The sequence below is a fragment of the Notolepis coatsorum genome (assembly GCF_963971535.1).
Source record: "Notolepis coatsorum genome assembly, chromosome: 13".
NCBI lineage: Eukaryota > Metazoa > Chordata > Actinopteri > Aulopiformes > Paralepididae > Notolepis > Notolepis coatsorum.
Genome location: NC_140177.1, coordinates 95,563,534 through 95,588,168, shown reverse-complemented (window position 1 = coordinate 95,588,168; position 24,635 = coordinate 95,563,534). Strand labels below are relative to the sequence as shown.

The following is a 24,635-nucleotide window of genomic DNA, read 5'->3' as shown; positions in this document are numbered from 1 at the left end:
TTACTCAGCTGATAGAGTTGTACCCTTCCTGCTGACTTGTCGTACAAAACGTGTAAGTTGCTTTGGATAAAAGTGTCAGCTAAATGACTAAATGTAAATGTAAAATACATAGTCATATACAACAGGGGTTCTCAACCTTTCTGCTGCCAAGGCACCCCTGTGTCAAAAAAAATATTCCAGGGCACCCCTACATACGGTAAAGACTTTTCCGGTGATGATGACAAAAGTGCTTGCTTTCAAAATAACGTTTATTTAACCCATTGAAACCGAGAAACACATTTGTGTGTATATGCAGGCTATATAATGCATTATTAGCAGGCGTTTCAGGTCTAAATGTATAAATAAATATAGCAATAGTGTGACCATTTCTCAAACAGAAAATCATGTATTTTTTTTTAAATACAGAAAAGGATCACTAACGTGCTATCTGTTGCAGCTGCACTGTTTTCCATAAAAATAACATAGTGACCATTTCTCAAACAGAAAATCATGTATTTATTTTTTTAAATACAGAAAAATATCAATAAAGTGCTCTGTTGCAGCTGCACTATTTTCCATAAAAACAACATAGTGTGATCATTTCTCAAACAGAAAATCATGTATTTATTTTTTTAAATACAGAAAAATATCAATAAAGTGCTCTGTTGCAGCTGCACTGTTTTCCAAAAAAAATAACTAGTATGACCATTTCTCAAAATGTCTCAAATTATAAATAAATACAGAAAATAAGCACTTGTGGACATTTCTAGCTCAGTGTGAGGTCTGCTGTAGCCCCTTCCGTGACTGTGATGCACCGAGTGAATCCACAGTCACTTGCTCCTCAATAGGAAACCAACGTATGTTGATCATGAAGGACTAGTTCTGGCCGAACCGCTCGTTATACATGTATCACAGAGACATGGCAAGGGTGCTCACAGTTGCACGAGGGGTTCGGACAGAGATACGGGGTGGTTTGAAAGTTCGGCGTTGCTAATAAAAATTTTAAATAATTTTTATCAACTGCTCAAAACGGCATTATTTCCGGCGTTGGCTGCCTGGTTGTGATCACAGCGCATGCGCATCATGCACCCAACGCCGGAAATAATGCAGTGCTGACCAGTTTATAACAATTATTTACAATGTCTATTAGCAACGCAGAGCTTTCAAACCATCCCGTATCTCTGTCCGAAACCCTCGTGCAACTGTGAGTACCTTTGAAATGTCTCTGTGATTCTTGTATAACGAACGGTTCGGTTAGAACCAGTCCTTCAGGGTGAATCTAGGTTGGTTTCCTATTTAGGAGCAAGTGACTGTGGATTCACTCGGTGCATCACAGTCACGAAAGGGGCTAGGTCTGCTGCTGCTTCTGGCTAATGATACGGTCAATACGTGGGGAGATCGATGACAAGGCAACACGCATGTCATCCTCAAGGCTCAACTTGGCCCTATATTTGGTTTTCAGAGCCGTCATGGATGAAAATCCAGCTTCACACAAATATGTGGTGCTGAATGGTATCAACACCTTAAGTGCTGCATCGTGAGTTACTTGTCATAATAATCATAACACAGCAGCACTCACTTGTTCTGCACTTGGCGAGTAGCCCATCACCGTCGCGTGTAAAGCACTTTTCTGAAGCTGTGTGATCCGGTCTTGAACTTTCCATAACGTGTCTCGATAAATCCATTTGAGTAGATCCAGCACTGAATGCATTTAGTGATTATTATCGCTTTGCATTTCCTTGATAACGGACCAGAGCCGCGAGCCGGCTCTGTAACGGAGATAGGTCCCGTGATGTGATGTCACACGAATGCGACTGCTCTGGAAATGCGTTGGAAAATCTGTTGGTAAAAGCAATGACGCCTGCCGCGGACGTTAAGTTGGTAAAGTTTCTATAATAACTTTACGAAACGTGTGAAGACATTTTGATCGATTTCTTTTTTAGTTCATGTTATTGTATACACATGAAGCACTAGATAGACTATTTGTTTAGTTAAATAGTTGTCATTCTATATTCTTAAAGAAACATTCCCATCAGGCATCTCGCGGCACCCCTGGCAGCTCTCCGCGGCACCCCTGTGTGCCACGGAACCCCTGTTGAGAACCGCTGATATACAATACATGCATACGTACTGTACTTCCCCTCTCTCATTTGTTCCAGCTCTCCATGTTTGACATGCAAGGGGGGAATACAGAGGCACAGATATACAGTAGTTCCACAAGGTCACAGCAGTGTTTAATGAAGCGTAGGGTTGTGTGTGTGTGTGTGTGTGTATGTGTGTGTGTGTGTGTGTGTGTGTGTGTGACTAGTGAAGAATAGGGGGGGGGTGCTTGTGTGTTGAGCATATGGGCGAACTGCCCTTGCATTGCAGTAGAAATTAATTGACCCCAACAGCCCAGGAGTGTATTTGGTTTCCCATGCAATTTCCCTGCAGGGTGTTCTCACTCTAATCTACATTCCCTGCATGTGTGGATGTGTGTTTTCCAAGTGTCCGTCAGGGTATATGTCTGTTTGTCTCTTCTTGTCAAAGCCTCCCCCGCCATTCACTATAACAAGATAGCTAACTGTGTTGCTCAGAATGCCGAAACGCAAGCCAGAGAAATAGTCCCGCCCCCCCCCCCCCTCCCCCTTTCCTCTCCTGACGATTCGATTAAATCACCTGAGAAAAAACCAATGTGTCCACGCTTTCATTCCGTCGAATAGACCCAGGACACATATTACAGTACATTTGGTGAAAGTTATGCACATGAATACAAATAGGCCTTTTAACAGCATGAGACAAAGCGTGAGTTTGATATGTATATGAATGTGTCTTGGTGCAGTTAGCGGCCACATTACCATATCAAAGTATCTGTCTCCCATGTGTAGCTGCAGCGCATATCCAACCACATGGGCACGGTAAGGAATAGAATTTGACCCTCCTCAGTGTCAAATACAATCATTCTAACGTCTACCCGCCGGGGATTGGAGTGAGTGAACGTTCTGATCGAATGTTGATCCAACACAGTGGTGTTGGGTTTGATTGAGAATGTGCTGCTACAGTTTTACCATTGGAGGGATTCATTTGTTGATTATTTCACGTAATCTCCTGTTTCATCTATGCCATATGGTATGTTTAGATGTTTATTTTATTATTATTATTATTATTGATAGATTTGCTTTAGATCTATCTATCCATCCATCCATCTATCCATTCACTCAACCCTGTTTGAGGCCCTCTCTGAAACTCACCACCCACCCACTCTTCTATGTATCCATGCAGACTCTGGACTATGAGACCAAGAAGTCGTACACCTTCAAGGTGGAGGCCTCCAACGCTCACCTGGACCCCCGCTTCCTGCACCTGGGGCCCTTCAAGGACACGGCTACAGTCAAGGTCAACGTGCTGGATGTGGATGAGCCTCCTGTGTTCACCAAGCCTTGGTATGTCATGGATGTATACGAGGACACGCCTCCAGGAACCATCATAGGCTCAGTGACGGCCCAGGACCTGGATGTCAGCAGCAGTGCCGTCAGGTAAGCATGTGGAATTCTTTTTTGTGTCCATTCCTCCTTATGTATATGTATTATTTTTACATCTCTATTTTAGGTTTGGGTGGGGCATGGTCTCCACTAAGGTTGCGTTTATAAATAACTTTTGAAACTTACTATGAGATCTGGCATTGCTGATTGGCAAAGCTCACCAACCAAGGCATGGGGGAAGACATAATTGGTAAGCATGGTGGGCAGGGCTTTAACCCTCCAGGCAAATGCTGGTGTCTTTTGGCTGTGGCTGGTCAATCTGTCAATGGACATTAAATGGTATTAAAGATGTCTTCATCCACGTTTGACAGCATTCATTGCTCCTGTTATATTCTACAGTACAGTGTGCTACAGCTTCCAAGTTTAAACAAGTCAAGAAGAAACATCAATAAGTCAAGAAACAAAACAAGAACACCATAAGGTCCAACAAATGTAAAATAAATGCAAAATAAATGAATGCAATGCGAACACTCCCAGACATACCCCACGTGAAGGTAAGGAAAAACTCACTAAAACCTAGCAATAGGAAAAAATGCACCACAGGAGGAGAGAAACCTTAGAAGGGCCAATTCAAGGGGGGGATCTCCCTTCTTAGATGTCGGTGATAGTAGTGTTGCAGACGGACAGTTGGTAAGCATGCACTCATGTGTGTAGTGAAACACAGATGAGTGCATGCAATAGCAACTGAACATTTAGAAAAATTTAAGATAGAGCTGATAGCGATAGCAACTGAACATTTTGAAAGATTAAAGATAGAGCTGATAGCGGATCTATTTGAGGCACAGGGGCGGCACAAAGAGGGTTGCGTCCTCCCCGTCTTAATCTTAATCTTAAAAACGTCCTGCTTCTGCAATGCAAGCTGCTTTTTACTGTCGCTCCGTGTTTTTCTGCCTATCGCTACTGTAATGATTTATTATAGCCCTTTCAACTCTAAATACTCTGTACGTTAACTCCCAGTTCCTATGGTACTTCTCCAGAACTGCGAATTTTTTTTTATTTATTCAGATTTATGACCACAGTGCTCCGTCGAAAGGACGAGTAGCAAGATCTCTCCGTGTGAGGACTAGCGAGATGAAGAAGTCTCCGTCTTATCAGCTAAACACAAAGGACTATGTCGGCCACTGAAGGCAAGGATATTTATGAAAGACGAGGATATTTCATAAAGACCCCGGTTGTGAAGTGACCAGACAACAAGGCCCACCATCACCAGCTAAGTAAGCTTAGCTTCAGTTTAGCCTAACCTGAAAAGACAGGAAATAAGGGAAGATGCCGGGACTCGGCTCTCCCACATAATGCACTAGCTGCCTGAGGATGAGTATGAGGATTGTAGAGCTGGAGGCTCGGGTTTCTACCCTGCACCAAATTCAACAGGATGAGCGACTCATTGACTATTTTTGAAGCTACTACAAATATAGCCAACGATACCATGATTGAGACCTGGCCTGGGCTAGTAGCTACAGAACAGCACCACCCAAAAGACAGTCCTTGGCACAACCTAGGAGCTAAACCAAAGCAGTGGATCACCGTCAAGGATAAAAGGAGAAATAAACGAACCAGGAACACGACTATTACCTCACCCCCGGTACCGCCAGGAAATAGTTTCAACCTACTCTCGGAAACACACATATCAACACCCAAAGCAAAGAGACTTAGAAGCGTGGCTAACGACGCTAGCACTAGCGAAGCTAACAGCCAGCACATCGGAGCACACGCTAACGACGAGACGACGAGGAAAACAGAGCCACAAGCTAGCAAACACAACCCAGATTGAGCTAACGGCTAACAACAAAGAGGCTACCATGCGCCGAGGAGCGCCACAGGAACGTTGCGGTAGCCGACGCCGAAAGCACGAGACTAGCGTTAACATGGCGGCTATTGAGAAGGCTAGTGGTACAGCTAGCAAGGCTATTTCACCAAGGCCACAAGACTGTGGTGAGAACCGGCAGACTTGGCCTAATCCAAAAACAAACGGCCCCAGAACTGTTGGAAAGAAAAATATTAACTTCACACAGAAAACAGACCGCATATTGATTGGAGATTCCACAACAAGGTACGTGGAAATGGCAAACACAGAAAATCGATGTCTAGAAAACACATCTGTGAAGGAGCTGTCCGAAATACTTCCAACACTCATCGGGCCAGACATAACAAAAATTGTCATTCACTCTGGTTCGTTTGACATCCTGCGAAGGAAAACGGGCACAGAGACATTGAAAGAGGATTTCACTTGTTTAATGAACACACTAGACAAATATCAGGATGTATCCATCAGTGGACCAATTGCCTGCTTTCGCAGAGGACAAGAAGCCTTTAGTCGACTCCTAAATTTTAATTCATGGTTAGAATCTGCCTGTCTTACACACGGACTGAATTTCATTGACAATTTTAATGTGTTCTGGAATAATCCCGAACGCTTTCAGAGGAATGGATTCTTCCCAAACTGCCTCGGTTCGAGGCTTCTAGCAGCAAACCTACGTCATACCTTAGTGACCTCCAAGGACATCAAACTCATGATACAAGCACGAGCACAAGGCGTCCTGTCCCCAGACAAGGCCACCAGCAACCCGCTTGATCAAATGTCCCAGAGAGAGCAAATCAAATCAGCTCATCATGCACTAGAGGAGATGGACAGTCTGCTAGCACCAACAAGGGTATTAAATGAATAGTACAAACACCATGCCATCTTTCAAAACATACCGGTAATCTTAACCAGCCAATGACATGGTAAAAGCTATACACCATCAATGCGTTCACCTGCTATTAACCTCAAGGCCATCGGGGTCAAGCCAAAGCAGACCTCCTCTAAAGAAGTCCAACAAATAAAATTAGCCCTCCTAAATGTCAGATCACTGAATAATAAAACATTTTTAGTAAATTATCTGATTAAAGAAAATAACTTAGATTGCATCTGCCTAGTAGAGACATGGCTCAACAATGACACAGCTACATAAATAATGATAGAGGCTTGTCCACCAGACTATAATTTTCATCAAATACCCAGAAAAAATTTAAGGGGGGGGGGGGGTTGCAGCAATTTTCTCCTCAAAACTCTTGTTTAGAATCACAGGACTAGGCGAGTTTTCCGGTTTGACAGCAATATGTAGCAGGCGCATTTGGTTACAGCTCCGCTCCCGTCAACGTTAATTTCGTTTAAAAACCTTATTTTAACAACACTAATTAGATTAAACCACATTGTATATATTAAATAAGACCTTCTACTAACTATATCAAAAGAAATAAAGAATCAACATGGAACCTAAGGACAAGAAAAAGAGTGGAAAGAAACTCGGAGCCGACAGTACAACAGCGCAAGTTTTGACACGTTCGAAGGATACAGCAGCCGCCAGTACAACAGCACCGTTGTTGACTAGCCCTGTCGGGGAGACAATAGCGGATAACATACCGGAACCGACGACGACTAGCCCCGAGAGGGTGATAGCAGACGACAATATAACGGTAACGGCGGGGATAAACACCGTGAGAGAGAAAGCAGGGGAATTGGAGAAGAACATTTCCGTCAAATCCACCGTGTCACCCAATGCTCCTACAACTTCAACTGACGCAAGCAGGGAGGCTACACAATCCGACTTCAAGTCTCTGACTAACCTGATAAAAGATCAGATACAAGCAGGGAAGGATCAGATGGTCGCTTTCAAATTACACATCGACGAATTCAAAGTACACATCGATACTAAATTCAAAGAGGTTATAAAAGCGGCTGCGGAACAGGCCGGGCGAATCACTGCAGTGGAGAATACGGTGCTAGGAATTACACTGAAAGTCCAAGAGAACGAGAAGACTGTTAATGAGGGATTTATAGAGTTAACGGAGGAGATAAAACAGGTGGAAAAAGCGTTTCGGAAGAAAATACAAGACATCGAAGAGGAAGCAACGGCAAGGAGGCTCGAGACCGAACGTTACTACCGGAGAAATAATATCCGTATTGTGGGATTGGATGAATCAGTCAATTGCACAGACGACACATTTCCAACTGTGTTAGCAGGAATTCTAGGTAACCATATCCTACCCACAGCGCCGATAGTGGACCAATGTTATAGCGTCGGTACACAAGACCAAAGAGGCAACGGGACGAGGCCGAGGGTTATCATTGCTACTCTGCGCAAGACAGAAATAAGAGACGCGATCATCAGAGGAGCGCGCAATCAATGGGGGAAACTGAAATATGGTGATAAACCAGTATCTTTCTACGAGGATCTATGTAAGGAGGCCATTGCGCTACGTGTCCCCTACAAGGATGTGCTGCAGAGATTATACAAGAGAAATCTTAAGCCAAGCCTCAGGTACCCGGTACTACTATCCATCTTGGGGGAAGATGGTAATAGGCACAGATTACGTTCGCCTAAAGACGCCGATGAATACATGAAGCAACATGGATCTGGTCCCCCGGGGCCGGTGGCAACATAGGCAGAAGACAAGCCTACTCATCTCTCTCTTTTTTCTCAATTTCTTTTGTCTCTTTTTATCATTTTAAATTTTTATTAGAATGCCTTTACCACGGCTCAACAAAAGCAACAGCTGATATGCATGTTGCCAACACTGAGGCACAAAGTGTTTAATACGGAACGATAGGCACTATATTTATAGTCTTCTGGTCTCTGAGGAGGCAATAATCCAATAAATGACATTGGGAACACTCTGGAATATTCTGGACTTTCCTCTCGGACACAATGGAATATGCTGGAAAACACGGTCATAACTCCCGGTTAGGAAGCACATTCTGGAACATAACAGTGGTGTTTACGAATTTACAAGGATATTCCACAACCTTCTAGAATATACTGTACGCCTACAAAGAAGGCCTGGAACTTTAACATCCGGTATGTATATGCATAAGCTCCAGTGATGGAAGCTCAATAAGGTTTTAAAAAAACATCAGCCACATCTAAAGGTATAAGCATGACAAGGTTATTCTAATATTTTAAGCAAGGATTCTAATATTTTAAGCAATTACTCCACTGCGTTAGGGATTCGCACAATGTAGCTCTAATTTTTTTTTCTTTCTCTGTTGAGTTTTATTTTAATTCTCACTTTTTTTTTCTTTTTTTTTGTGTTAGTATTTTTCTTCACTCTTTTTCATCTTTCTGATGGTTTCAATATAAGTTAGTAGAAGGTTCAAATGAATATATCAATAGAGGTATATTTTTCATTTTTCACACTATTGTTATTACATTAATGGGAAGGCGCTAGACCAAAAGTGACATTCTATTGAATTAGAATGAAAGTTTTAGATCCTATGGCAAGTAGCATAGGAAGATTAGGGTTAGAAAGCTCATCTTGGGCAACCCGGTGGCGTAAGGGAGGGAGTCATACGCGTAGGATGTGTCTATGGAACACAGTTCTGTATGAATCTCGGAGGGAGGGGGGATTAGGGGATTATTATTTGTATATTTGTATGTTTTTAAACTCGGCTCTCAACAGGACCTCAATAGTTGGATGTATATCTATTGTAGCTTCGCTCTCCAGAAGCATTACCAACAACTACACAACAACATGTATTGATTATGGCTAGTTTGAATATAATGATCTGGAACACTGGGGGAATAAATAATCAACACAAGCGCAAAAGCGTGCTCACACTGATGAAAAAAGGACAGGTTGACGTGGCTCTACTAAGCGAAACACACATTTTAGGGAAAGACATAGATACGTTAGCGGACAACACATATCATAACATTAGTCACTCTTTGGAACGAGAACTCGTGGAGTTGCCATAGTCGTTAGACGGAAGTTGAATATTGAATTGAAGGGAGTATGGTCTGATTCAGATGGTCGGATAACTATAGCTAAGATTGTACACAAGAACAGGAAAATAGCGTTTGTAGCTGTATACACCCCAAATTTGTACGAAGTTAGTTTCTTCACTACACTTACCAGAGCAATGTTAGACCTTCCTGAATACTCATTTATAATTGGTGCGGATTTTAATGCCATTTGGAATCCAAGGATGGATAAATCTTACCCCTCCTTTTCCAACGAACAAAAAAAGTCATCTAATGCATTAAATGATTGGTCGAAGATTACAGGTGTAAATGACTTATGGCGATCACTCAACCCCACGACCCGGAAGTACTCTTGCCGATCTGCGAGACATAACACATTATCCAGAATAGATTACGTTTTTGCTTCCCCGAGACTATTTGATAACTATGATGTGGAAATGATACCCAATGCATTATCAGATCACTGTTATTTACTCCTAAAAGGAACATTTGGTATACTATCATCCCGAGTCCCAAGATGGCGATTTAACTCGATGCTGCTTAATAACAAGGAATTCATTACACAAATCAAAGAAGCTCTTACGGTATTCCTACGGATTAACGCTAATTCGGTGCAGGACCCCAGAATATTATGGATGTCGGTAAAGGGAATGATCAAGGATTTTACTGATAGCTTTTCCTCCAAAATACGCAAGAATCGATGCTCAAAACTGGCTGAACTGGAAACGCTTTATTCAACGTTATTTAATTCTTTACAATACAACAACTCGGTTCGACTGGAAAATCAAGTCAATATACTAAAAAAAGAGATTAACGCCATATACAGACAACAATCTGAAATACAAATACGTAGCACAAGACAAGGACTTGTTACAGAACCTAAAGAAATAAACGCGACATTCAAAGAATTCTACTCCAACTTGTACAAATCAGAAACGACCTTCGATCAAAACAAAATGGACACATATCTTAATCAAATTAACCTCCCTAAACTTTCAGAGGATGACGCTAAACAGTTAGAAACACCGATCACACTAGATGAACTTAGGGAGGCCATATCTGAAATGCAAAGTGGTAGGGCTCCAGGAAGAGACGGTATCCCACCAGAAATGTACTTCTCTTGTTGGGACATAATTGGACCCTTATTACTAAATATGATTTTATACTCAATATACAGTCAATGAGGGGAACTTCCATAAACATGACAATATTGCACTCATAACAGTCCTCCTTAAAAAAGACAAAGACCCCACCGAGTGCGGTAGTTATAGACCCTTAAGCCTCCTCGGAACCGATATCAAACTGTACTCTAAGGTATTAGCCATCAGACTACAAAAGCATATGACGTCTTTAATTCATCCGGACCAAACTGGCTTCATAAGAGGCCGCTTGATCACTAATAACATAAGACGATTACTACACGTACTAGATGCTAACAAGGACGACACCACACCTAAGGCGATGCTGTCCCTGGATGCAATGAAAGCTTTTGACAGGTTGGAATGGTCGTATCTATGGGCAGTATTAGAAAGGATGGGGTTAGGAAAAGGATTCATTGATATGATTAAAGTATTATACAAAGACCCATCGGCCATGATTACAACAGGTACAATCACCTCCGCAATCTTTCCTGTATCACGTTCTTCCAGACAGGGTTGCCCTCTTAGTCCCGGACTATTCGATCTATCATTAGAGCCTTTAGCACAATATATAAGACAATCCCAATCCATAGAACCAATCGTAATCAAGGGCACACAACATAAAATTAGTTTATATGCGGACGACGTAATACTGTTCATGCAAAACCCCAACACCGCATTGCCTCATCTTCTCAAGCTGATTGAGGACTTTGGAGATTTATCGGGATTTAGGATAAATTGGCCAAAGTCGGCCTTCCTCCCACTTAACGCCCCTGCAAAAAGAAATATAACCCTCCCAGAAGAGATACCGATGGTAAAACACTTTAGATGTTTGGGAGTTGAAATATTCCCTACCATAAGCCAAACGGTGAAGCACAATTACATAAAAATCCAAAACAAAATCAAATACGACCTTGACAGGTGGTCAAAACTCAAAAACTCAGTACAGGTACGGGTATCAATAGTTAAGATGGACGTCCTACCTAGAATCAACTTCTTCAGCTCAATGCTACCGTTAGCCCCTCCAGAGGGTTACTGGAAAGAATTACACTCCTCCACATACAAATTTATTTGGAATAACAAACCACCACGTATAAAAAGATCCACCGCAGACGGTGGTATGGCATTTCCAGATTTTTACCACTATTTTAAGGCGTACACTTTAAGACCACTGACAACATGGTTTGATCCCCAAGCATCAGTATCCTGGAGAAATTTAGAAGAAAATATAGTAGCTCCACATAGGCTGAAGGACATAGTATACACCAAATTATCAATTAACACTTTGATCGCCATGGGTTAAATTCATAATTTACCATCCCTCGCCATCTCTATTTGTCTATGGAGAAGTTCCCCTTCTTTGCAGGGCTATAACTTTTTTAATTCTATTGCTAAATTGCCATTATTATGGCCCATTCAATGTCCTATATGTATTGTTCAGGGTGTAGCAACGTTAAACTTTTTCATTCACATATTCATACTAAAATATGGTCTAAAGTATAAGTATGTTTTTATCGTTTTCTGCAGCTTTCTTCAGAACGTGATTTATAGCCCTAAATGCATTATATTGATGATCAAATACAGTTTGGTAGGAATCTGTGCGATAAAAAATTTCAACTGGACGTGGTTCTAGAAGTTACTACGTGTCATCTGATTATCATCTGATGGGCGGGGGATCGTTTATAATTCCGTGGGCAGCGTTAGATGATTCATCCAGAGTGGGTCATATGTTCATCATAGCAGTTTATATGGAACACGTTAGAATATAACGCTGAATCTTACCGTGGCTTCCTTGCGCCGCTGGCAGATGAGCGTGGAACAGAATTTTTTCTATTATGGGATGGAGAAATGCCCGATCCATTTCCAGGTTGTATAATATTATATACGTCCAAATCATGTTGTTTTTTCGAGTTATTTGCACCGATCAATGTTCACTGTATCAAGACGGTGTCTCTCTAACGATAGCAAGTGCCCGGACCACATATGGATGAGCACTACCGGTTCAAAGGCTCATTTCCGGTTGGCGATCTGCCGATCGGCCACCAGATGGCGCTCTTGAACCGCTAGAGAGTTGAGTGGAGCTTTGCAGTGTGTCTCAGGGCTCCGGAGGGGAAATATGATTTCGGTCACAGATTTTTGAAATATTGACATCAAAGACGAGTTACGGCGTCTTCGGCAGAATGAGCATGGCTAGGAATGACGTCTTAACTCGTCCCCGGCGATCATAGTGTTAAGCAATGTGAACGGAAACGTGGCCCCATAATTACTCATGCGATCCGGATATGGCGTGAAACACAAAAAAAAAATTCTATCCCACATAAATGGCATAATCATACTCCCTTATTCAATAACAATGCACTCTTGATTGGAAAACAACCTATAAGATTCCCTAGATGGGAAAAGCAAGGCATACACTCATTATGAGATGTTTTCAACAAACGGGTTTTTGTAGTTATGATGAAATACGCAAAAAATGTAATCTCACCCAAGTCCACATATTATTTTTACGCACAGTTATTGGCATGTTTGAAGGCTCACGGTGTTCCATTAAGGATACCAATTGTACACCACAGATACCACAAATTCTTCTATGAAAGAGAGACATCGAGAGGTTTTGTTTCAGATTTTTATCATCAATTACTAACATCTTCATATGAAACCCTCCATCTAGACTCAGTCTGGAGGAGGGATATACCAGACCTGGAGATAGATTTTGACTGGCAAGAAGCCTGGGCAAATGTTCGACTTGCATCAAGGAACCCGGACCATCAACAAATCAATCTTAACTATATTCACAGGACATACTTAACTCCTATAAGACTGAACAAAATGGGTCTTAAACAAGACCCCAAATGCTCCTTATGTACAAATGGGGACGAGGGGACATTTATGCACATGTACTGGGACTGCCCACCAGTTAAGATATTCTGGAAAGAAGTGACCCAACAATTATCAAATCTCTTAACTCTGAATATACCTGTACACCCCTCTGTATTACTGCTGAATGATGTCTTTGAGTGTGCAGTACATCCACAGCTAAAGAGATTGGTTTTATCTGGTATCACAGTGGCTAAAAAGCTGATAGCATCACGATGGTTTCAACCGGAAAAAATGTGCCGGAAGGTCTGGATTCTTACATATCTCGATGTGATTTATCAAGAAATATCTACAGCAAGAATTTTGGGTCTCAATGAATCCAAAATGACAATGTGGTTAGAAGTGGTGGAGAGAATAAAAGCTAGCATATAAAGGTAGTGTCTGGTAGGAACAAGTTATAATGGATGGATTATCCAATGGGGGGTCCGGGAGGGGGGGGGTATGAGCTAGAGCATATGTGTGTAGGTTTTTAGATAACAGGTATTAAGGGTATATCCTGTATAAGACAATTAACTAAATGGTGATTTCATTGGATATGCACTGTTAATTAATGCTTGTATATCTTATCGTGTGTTGTCATGTTTGTTTATATGTTTGTTTAAAAAATAATAAAAAAATAAAATACAAAAAAAGAACTAGGAGAGTTCATGTCGATGGAATATCTTGCCATTGAGCTCAAACAGAATCAACCGTTATCGTCACAATATACCGCCCGCCTAGACACTCACCAATATTTATACAGGAGCTCTCTGAACTGATTTCACTATGTGTTACCACTTGATAAGGTGATCCTAAATGGAGACTTCCATTTTAATAAGAAAACAGACTCGAAAACTATAGAGCTAAACAATCTACTGGATAGCTTTGATCTAACACAGCATATAACAAATACAACTCACAAGCTTGGAAATACATTACTTACTCATAACAACAACTGGGCTAAGTGTAACTGAGGGGTTACAAAACCCTGACTGTATTAAAGATTGTGATAGATTAAACCACTGCTAGTTATGTACTTTAATTACTGGCCAAACAGTACATCAAATATAGATGGTGAACACCCACAAGAACACGGCATTGACACAGAAATACTATTGGAGGGTAATTTATTATTATTAGGCAACGTTAGGTTACAGAATGAGAATTAGGGTCGCGCTTGTATGGCGAAGAATATACGTAAAGTCAGTCAAGAGCATAAGTCACTAAGAATAGCAGGAATCCTATGATGGGTCTAAGCTGACGCCACCTGTTGTATAGTAGTAATTATATAGGGCAACACCGGTACCAACTGGAGACAATGGGTTCCCTCCGGGGTGTAAGGCCTGGAGGGTAGAGGAATGTTCGGGTACTCCGTCTGAGTCAACGAGGAATAAAGAGACTCCAGGTACAGGAGTCGGTGCTTGTACTCCCTTGATCAGCAGACAAAAGCAATAGTTGTAATCCAAGATGCTCGACAGCATTGACGACAGCTAGCCAGCCCCGTCCACGAGGCAGGCCCGAGTGGTAATCCTCACGAGGTTAAATCCCAAACGATAGTGGAAATCAACGGTGCTCTTCTCCGGTAGTCACGTCCCAAATCAATATAATCCAACCAGGAATGGTTCTGCAATCGCCGGCGCAGATTCTCCTGTGCACGATACTTCACATTAAACTAGGTCGAACTTGACGTTACTTCACTAAACTCTGACACTTTTACTACTCTATTCGCACATGTTCTAAACGCACGGTTGCTCACTTCACATGGGGTAAGGTTTAGGTAAGGTACTGAATGAACGAAGTGCTGCTGTTTACACCTGCGCCGTATTTATACTTAAGTGAATATCTAGTCCCCACCTCAGTCCTTGTCTCGTATTACTACGCTGACTCTGGGCATGTTCTGACATGCCTGCCGTTGTCTTTGAACTTGCCGTTGGGGGCTTGCGCGTTGGCGCCTGGGGGCGCTGTCCAATAGGAGAGCGAATATTACTCTGGTCTGTACGCAGGTAAAGGGATATTCCGTGTATATACATAAATAATATACAAAGTATATCAAACGATACATATATCTATTCAGTTTAATCTGGCCCTTCACAACACTAAGCATAACAGATTTCTCAATAACTGAATTACCTCTCTTCGACCATCACTGTATATTTTTTGATACTCAAATAACCCTTACTCAAAAAAAAAAAAATCATAGTTCAAAAGAGGCTCCTAAACGACAAGGCTGAATCAAAGTTCATTAATCTTATCAGACTACATGAACCACACAATCATGACAGCTCTCTAAACGAAATGGTAGAAAATCTCAATGATGCACTGTTGTCATCTGTATTAAATTACGTCGCCCCACTAAAAACGAAAAAGAAGAAAACCAGAGCCTCGCCCTGGTTGAACTATAATGCGGTCAACAAAGAAAAACGGAAATGTCGTGCAGCGGAGCAAAAATGGAGAAAAACAAAAACCACCATATGCTGTGATATATACAAAGATGCTTTAACTGCTTATAATAAAACCATCCGCTTAGCAAGGAAAGACTACTTCTCTAAATCAGAAAACGCTGGAGACTCCAGAATCCTTTTTTCCACTATTAATCTGCTACTCAACACTGCCCCTACACCTCCTCAGTCATCAACGGTTAAGTGTGAAGAACTTGCACTATTCTTTAACAACAAAATAACCTTGATCAGGGCCAGCATTACTCATGATGGAAATAAAGCTGATTGCAGCGAACCGCGCAATGTAACCATGAGAAGTTTCACATGCATCACATTAGATGTATTCAGCTAAACTGTCTCAGAATGTAACTCCTCCACCTCAGACATTGACCCTATACCTACAGCTTTCTTCAAACGGGTGTTTAATAGTGTTTCAAGCCCTGTGCTAGATATCATAAACACTTCCCTTAGAACTGGTATTTTCCCAGATGCCTTTAAAACAGCAGTTGTAACGTTATTACTAAAAAAAACCTAACTTGGATAGTAATGTAATGGCAAATTATCATCCAATATCCAACCTACCATTCATTAGCAAAGTACTTGAAAAAAAATTTCAGTTCAAATAAATTCCTTTCTTGAAGAAAACAACATCTTAGAAGAATTTCAGTCGGGATTCAGAAAATATCATAGCACTGAAACTGCCCTCACCAAAATAATCAGTGACCTCAGGCTAAACTCTGACGAGAATAAGATCTCCATCCTTATCCTGCTAGATCTCAGTGCAGCATTTGATACAATCGATCACGATATTCTAATCGATAGTCTTGAAAACCTTGTCGGTTTCTCAGAACATGTGCTGGGCTGGTTTAAAACATACATCAGAGGGAGGAAATTCTATGTTAAACTAGGAGATCACATGTCTGATATATACGACAACAACTATGGAGTTGCACAAGGGAGTTGCTTAGGTCCTTTACTCTTCTCCCTTTACATGTTACCGCTGGGTGATATCATCAGAGAACATAATGTAGATTTCCATAGCTATGCGGATGATACACAACTGTACATATCTGCTGAACCAAATGATACAGCGATTAGCTCCATTACAGACTGCTTACTGGCAATAAATAAATGGATGAGTAAGAACTTCCTGAAACTAAACGAGAACAAAACTGAAATTCTAATTATCGGCTCCAAAACTAAAAAAGAAACATTAATAAAGAACCTGGGGGGACTAACCCCTTGGATCAAATCTGAGGTCACTAGTCTTGGGGTTATCATAGATTCAGAACTGAACTTTAATTCTCATATTAGCAAAGTGACGAAAACATCGTTCTTCCATCTCAGAAATATAGCAAAAGTACGACCATTTATTAATCAGAACGATGCTGAGAAGCTAATTCATGCATTCATATCTAGCCGGTTAGACTACTGTAATGCACTTTTCACAGGTCTCCCTAAGAAAACCACAGAGAGGCTTCAGCTAATCCAAAACTCTGCAGCCCGACTGCTAACTAGAACCAAAAGGAGAGAGCACATTAGTCCAGTCTTAGCTGCTTTACACTGGCTTCCTGTAACATTTAGAATTGACTTCTAAGGTCCTTCTCGTTACATACAAAGCTCTAAATGGACAGGGACCTAGCTACATCGCCAACACTCTAATAAATTACACGCCAGCAAGAACACTGCGATCATCAGCTGCTGGACTACTAGAGGCTCCCAGAAACAGTCAAAAGAGGATCGGTAATGCAGCCTTTATCAACTATGCCCCAAAACTGTGGAACAAACTACCCCAAAACATCAGGGAAGCCAACTCGCTAGACATCTTCAAAAGACAGCTTAAAACCTATCTCTTTGCTCAGGCATTTCAATTAAACATCAGGGATATCCTGACACAAATTGTACTTACCTGCACTATTCTTACCCCGCCTACTTTTATACACTGCCTATCAAATTCATGTGTCGGTTCTATGCTAATTTTACTTCTTACCTGTCTTTTTTATGCTCGCTTATGCCTGTATTTTTTACTGTTGTGAAGCACTTTGAATTGCAACCTCTGTATGAAAAGTGCTATACAAATAAAGTTATTATTATTAATCACGGGACGTTCAACACTCCGGTCATAACTCCGAGACAGCCGGAGACAGGGGGCGGCGCAGAGAGGGTCGCAACCTCCCCGTCATCATCCCGGGACGCCCAGCACTCCGGTCATCACTACGAGACAGCTGGAGACAGGGAGACATTCAGCTTACTAGAGTGAAGAAAACAGGGGTTTAGCTAATGTTATTTTAAAACAATGCTCTTTGCCCATCTTTGTACGGTGATAGTAATATTCATTAATTCATTCAATCTTTATATCAACTTGAAAATGAATCGATGACAAGCTCTCATTTTCAATGACTTTGAGCATACAAACATAATAATAAATACAAAAATGTATACAATAAATGCAAACATAATGTTGTATGATATTCCACGTGTCAGGAGCACAGAAGCTAAAAGCAGATTTCCCAAGTTCAGTACAAACTATAGGTGCTTCAAGTGAAAAGCCAAGCATTGGATGTCCACTCCAACAGCGAAGTGAGATCATTTGGGCAATCTCCAATTATGGTTTTATTTAGAAACATATGCCAATGCAGCTCCCACCTCTCTGCTAGGGAGGACCATCCAACCATATTATACAGGACACAATGGTGAATACCATAATACCAGTGATACATCTATGGGTTGTCTCAACTTATATTTTTAATACCTTAAAAAAACATTTGTTGCATTGGCTTTTCTTTGTTAAATCAACTAAATAGGAGTTGAATCAACTAAATAATAATAAATGGCTTAATAAATAATACTATATAATAAATGAGACAACTTGTGATAAAAAAAAATTACAGCGTGGATAGACATTTGGTGGTATTAATTCTGGATCCGTTATAGGTATTAATTCAGGATGTGTTGAGGTTGTATTCATGTATCACTTCAGGGGGTGTTATTAGTGCCAGAGATGGCCACGTGGCCGTGTGCTGACCTTGCATCTATCACGTTTGCCAGGGGAGGCGTACTGATGTAGGATCCATGACAAGAACACACCAACTATCCCATTAATTGAACCTTTGAGACGAATAGCCATATGCATTTCTTTGGACAGCCCATGTGTTTTGCAGGTGTAAAGTCAATCGAAACGATGTTGAGCAATACATCACCTGCACAGTGTTGGGGAGTAGTTAAAGGTGTACTATGTCGTTTTGAGAGAGATAATTGTTTATATTTGCAGAGCCTGGTACTATAATGTCTCATTTGATCAAATTTTCTCTCATTTTATCATGAATTCTATGGGAAATTATTTTGAAGCACTGTCAATCAAACCGAACCGAAGCCTAGCAGTGTAGTACCAAGTAGTACTTGTAAACATCATGTCTGGCCCTGAAATGGTAGCAGTTTAACAGTAAAATGGTAACTTTACTGTACTTTAACTTTACTTCAGGAGGTCGGGGGTCAAGGACTACAGCCCCCTCAGCATCGACGGGGCACCGGTTGAGAGAGTGAACAGCTTTAAGTACCTCGGAGCCTACATATCCGAGGACTTGACATGGACCACACACATTGACAGTGTTGTGAAGAAGGCACGACAACGCCTCTACTTCCTCAGGCGCCTAAGGAAGTTCCAAGTCAGTCAGAAGATCCTTAAGAACTTCTACTCATGTACAATAGAGAGCATCCTGACTGGCAACATCGCCTCCTGGTTTGGGAATAGCACTGCACAAGACCGAAGCAGACTACAAAGAGTGACACGTTCAGCCGAACGCACAATTGGAGGGGGGCTCCCCACCCTCCAGAACATTTACAACAAGCGGTGCAGGGGCAAGGCTAAGAGAATCATTAAAGACTCCAGTCACCCGAACAACTGCCTCTTTGAACTTCTGCGGTCAGGCAAGCGATACCGGAGTCTCAAGGCGAGCACAGAAAGACTCAGAAGAAGCTTCTATCCCCAGGCCATCAGGCTGCTCAACGAACAATGAACACTACACAACAACCATCAAACGCACATAGCACACACATCCACACGCACACACTCACTTTAAACAAACACACTGTAGCACCCACTCCCCACACTTTATATTTATTGATGAAGGATTGCACTACAACTCGTACACCTTACTGTAAATTGTACCTAAATTGTACCTCATCCCATTTCTGCTTTGCACTATATAGTATTGTACATTAGTACACTGCATAGTATTGTATATTATATGGTAACTCAGTTACGTCTATTATGCATCGAACATTGTACATATGTCTATACTGAACACTGTGACCTCATTTTCTACTTCTAATTTACATGCTATACTATGTTATTTGATACTATCTTGTCTAGCACAGTCTCTGGAGCGTAACAGTAAGAAGCATTTTGTATGAAAGTATTCTGTACTTCTGTATGACAACTATTAAAGAAACTTGAAACTTGTCCCATGACCCAGTTTTCCACTGAGCATAGTTTACTGTAATGTATATTTCCATATATCATATAATTCTCACTTCTCACATACTGCACCTTTAACTACATGTAGTTAAATCAATAAAATTGTGCAGTAGTTGGGTGGTCGTTTAACCACATTCAAGTAGCTTTTCCAGTAGTTAACTACTTTGGGTTGTGTAGTTTGTAGCGGTGGTCAGCCCAATATAATCAAAGTGTAAATGTTACAGTGGTGCATTGGGCGCCAGACGGGCTAAAACCTATCAATAAATTAAATAAGCTAAATTAAAGCTTACTGCCGTTACCGGCTAGCTCAAGGTAACCTCCACTACAAAAAACAGCATGTGATAAGGTTGAAATAAGAGGCAGGCAAACAGTATTCAGTGAAATAATATATACTGTATTCAAAATAATCAAGTGCAAAACAGATACATAGAATACAAGTGAAGGGGGGTAATGAGTAAAATAAATAAACAGTCCAGATTGGGGATTGGGTGTGTGCTCATTGAGTGTGTGTGTGGGGGTAGCAGGCTGGGGTAGGCCGAAGTGGTGGCTGATGAGAGCTTGGGGGTTGTAGGAGGGAGCTGGGAGAACAGGGACAATGAAGACCTTGAGTGTCAAAGTGCAACGTGGTCAAGTCCGGGTTATTTGGGGTTTTGAGTGACAGTTCAGTGAAGTAGTGAAATGAAAAAGGACTGTGTGATAACTTATCCGTCTGTTTCACTGGTGCCTTCTCTCCACTGCTATCTTGGAACCTCTGATTGGCCATATCCTGTGCCACTGGATCCTTGAGAACTCCATTTTGTAATTCCTCCAAATTGACTTATTTATGTTGCTTTCTTTGTTTTCTTCATCAAGCTTGGTCTCTGTATTTGCTTGTTCTCACTCCACTCTGGTTTCTTGCTCTGCTCCCCTTGCTCTGCTGCTTGCTCTGCTGCCCATGCTCTGCTGCTCATGCTGCAATCAACTCAGCTGAGTCCTATATGGCAATTAGACTGCCTGCCTTAAAGGGGCAGTGCCAATAGGCTACTCTGCTACAAGTTTAAGTAGTATATTTCCCTAGAAATGTAGCATTTTTCTGATTCCAACACATCATGCCTGTCCGCACACCCATGGGTAATGCTTATGTGAGGTTTTGCCTGCCCTAGTCACTGAATTAAAAACACCCATACAGATGCAGCTCTTAGGACTCTCTGCTTTGCGGCATGGATGCCGTGTCACTGCCAGGTTAACGGTATATTTAACCAGTAGGGGCGCTCGAGTTACACCGGTGATTATATCCATCCGATGGCCCATGGCACAGATCATCTCGGTTACAGCTGGCGACTGGCAGGCCATTGACTTAATTTAATTATATTTAGTTATATAAACTCAGTGAAATGATTTACAGTACTGTGAGTTCATGTGCGTATTGTACAGTCACGCTCTGAACTAAACTAAAGTCAATGATAAAATACAGTGCAAGCGATCACGCCGCTTGTGTTGTTATTACTATTATTCAATTGTAAAGTGTATCTAAATAATCCTGTAAATCTTTCCCTGTCTCGCGACCGGGGTTAGATTCCCTGATTCTCCCACTTTTTTTTAAATTTACGTATGAAATGGACAAATGCACTTTTGCACGCAAATCACAAGTATTTAACGTCAGCGAGCGGAAAAGTCAGTGTGCAGTATTAGCTGCAAAATATGTAGATTGTTGTCATACAATAAGAGAACAAGCTATGTAAATACATGTTTCTGGGTGGCTACATCTGTAAAATGATTATCTGATTGAATGATCAGACCTTTCTAATGGCAGAGTTCAATCTGGATTTAGTATCACCAGGCGTGCAGCAAAAACCGTGATTGCAATGCCATTTTTTTATAGACATTCTCAGAAAGGTATAGAAACAAACTGCCTTCTAATTTATGCCAATAACGTTCAGGTTTGTGGGAGATAATCCCGAAAAATAAGATAAATAAAAAAAAGTGTATCCACAAGCAGTGGCGGCCGGTCCAATGCACATTTGGGTGGGCGCACAGGGTATGGGGACGTGGGGGGGGTGAAGGTGGGGGGGGGGGGGGGGGGTGGAGATTTTTTGTCAAATACATTTAGCAATAGTTACTTTTGGTGAGTTGCTCTACATTTAGGTTAAACATTAATGAACAAAGGGACAGCTACAGTATGTAAATTGTAAAGCTATTTTTTTTTATTCCAGTCGATCATAATGTAATGATCATGAATCAACGCGCGTACTGCGTGAGAGAGAGAGAGAGAGAGAGAGAGAGAGAGAGAGAGAGAGAGAGAGAGAGAGAGATATTGCGGCCAGCCCACCCTCATTTCACTGCACACCTTGTGTATGTATGTGACAAATAAACCTCTTGAATCTTGACTTGCCTTATTCAATCAGTTTCAGTAACCACATACAGAACAGTACATATTGTTAGACTCACTTGTTGTTTTGTTGGAACAAGCCTCGAGCCGTCGCGTTAACCCTTTGAGAACCTTTCGTGGTCCGGGCTTGAACTTTCCATGATAAAGTGTGTGTCCATATAAATCCATTTGTTAGATCCAACACTGTCTGAATGTACAGTATCTCGTGATGATCTCTCCAACCTCTGAGAATACACTTCTTATTACCTAACCACGAGCCTAGCTAAGCTAACTCACGATCTGAAATGAAAATACTACTGGCTCCTCCTCGCATTATTTTCTGTCTGATGACTGACGATGTGACGAGTACAGTGGCGCAGAGCTTGCTTCGAGCGCTAGAAAACGTGCCCCGAGACATCATATTTGAAGACCCTGATAGGCGAAATGTATTTGCTTGACCTATTTACATTGGCTGCGACGATACAGTGACTCGCACAGTGTGCGCATTACGTCTATGCGCCCAGCTTTGGAGGTATACTCTATCAGGAGAGAGAGAGAGTGACGTCATGTGAATCACGCACAAAACAATGATTTATATTTGATATATTAACGTTATTGTGCATTTGAAACACAAACATACTTAAAATGAGTAATTATTATTCATTTGAAACATGTTTAGTTTATTTTTAGTGGTCCAAAAATCTAAAATCTAAAAACACTATTTCTCCTTCTCTCTTCACCAGGGGGGCGGCGCCCCAGCGCCCTCTATCAACCGGCCGCCACTGTCCACAAGTCATATGATTGACAGGAGCTGGCTTGAGCTGGGTAGTGTAGTTATGCGAAATTACAAAGCCCTTCGAAAGCCCTGGGTCTCCTCTCCTCATATGACTACAAACAAAATGGCATTTGCGCATTTCCATGCGTCGATATTCACCTGTTTGCGACTAGATTTCCAAAACTCATATTTCACTAATAAGACTTTAACCTATTGGTAAACAAACATATTGCTGAAAATATACACATTCACTGCTGTTTTTACAGGGTTAGGGTCTTTACTCTTTGAAGAAAAAAAACGCAACATTAATTCATACAGTCTGTAGAGATGGATTTATGGCGTGATGTTATTTTGGGTCCGGTACCGGACCCATCGTTAAGTAAAAATGCATTTCAATATTAATGTATATGAATTAAGACCTCACCGAGTGCAGAACAGTGTAGTTCACAGTGCACACGATATGCATGAGCGAATCCCAGATGACATAACTGACTTTAGCAAGTCGCTTTGGATAAAAACATAAATGTGTTTAGTACCCCTGTATTTTTATTATGGGGTTTGTACATTGGATAATATAATTAACAATTTGTAAGTGATTTTTAAGGCATTTTAAGGGATGATTGTTCTTTAGTTAGTACTTGTTCAAAGTAGTTTAAGTTTGACAAACGTTAGAAGGCGGCTGGGTGGCGCAGCGGAGATTGCGCTCGTCATCATTTGGCTGAGTTAGCAGGAGGGAAGTCGATGGGGTGGTAATCTGGCGTTGTGGACAGCGACTCCTACAGGTCAGGTCAGGGCGCCTGCACAGCAAAAGACAGGAAGTGGTGAAGGCAGCGTGACCTCCCACGCGTTACACTTCACCAATGAGAGTCTGCGCTGTCAGGTGAAAAGAGAGCCGCTGGCTGCCTCCGCATGTGTCGGAGGAAGCATGTGGTAGACCTCAGGGCTCCCTTGAATGACCAGTAGGGGGCACATGTGCACAACGACCAGGTAGGGGAGGGGGGAATTGGCATAACGACTAAATTGGGATAGGAAAAGCACAGAAAATCAATCGGAGAAAAAGAGGATTAAAAAAGTACTGTAGTGTCCCCAACACTGTACAATAACTCAACCTCTAATGTTGGTGTCTTTAACAATAATTCTAAACTTACCATCTTTAGATCATTTGGTTTCCACCATTTCCTGCTCAGTACCATCATGGAATGGAAATGAATGATACTACCATCAGTATGGTGGTTTACATTGGATTATAGTATGCTATTATTTACTACATGGTACCATGGCAGTATTTTTGCATGACTTTTACCAGTAGCATGGTAAATTATTTATACAATGTATATATTATGTATATATACTATTTTACCA

General features: G+C 41.4%; 1 protein-coding gene across 1 annotated transcript in view; it reads left to right on the top strand.

Moving 5' to 3' along the window:
* Positions 1-24,635, top strand: part of cdh12a (cadherin 12a) — a 483,846-nt gene that overhangs the window by 290,442 nt on the left and 168,769 nt on the right. Inside the window, exon 7 of the mRNA XM_084328112.1 lies at positions 3,241-3,494. Within this exon, the coding sequence (XP_084184238.1) occupies positions 3,241-3,494 (254 nt within the window). The remainder of the gene's footprint in view (positions 1-3,240; positions 3,495-24,635) is intronic.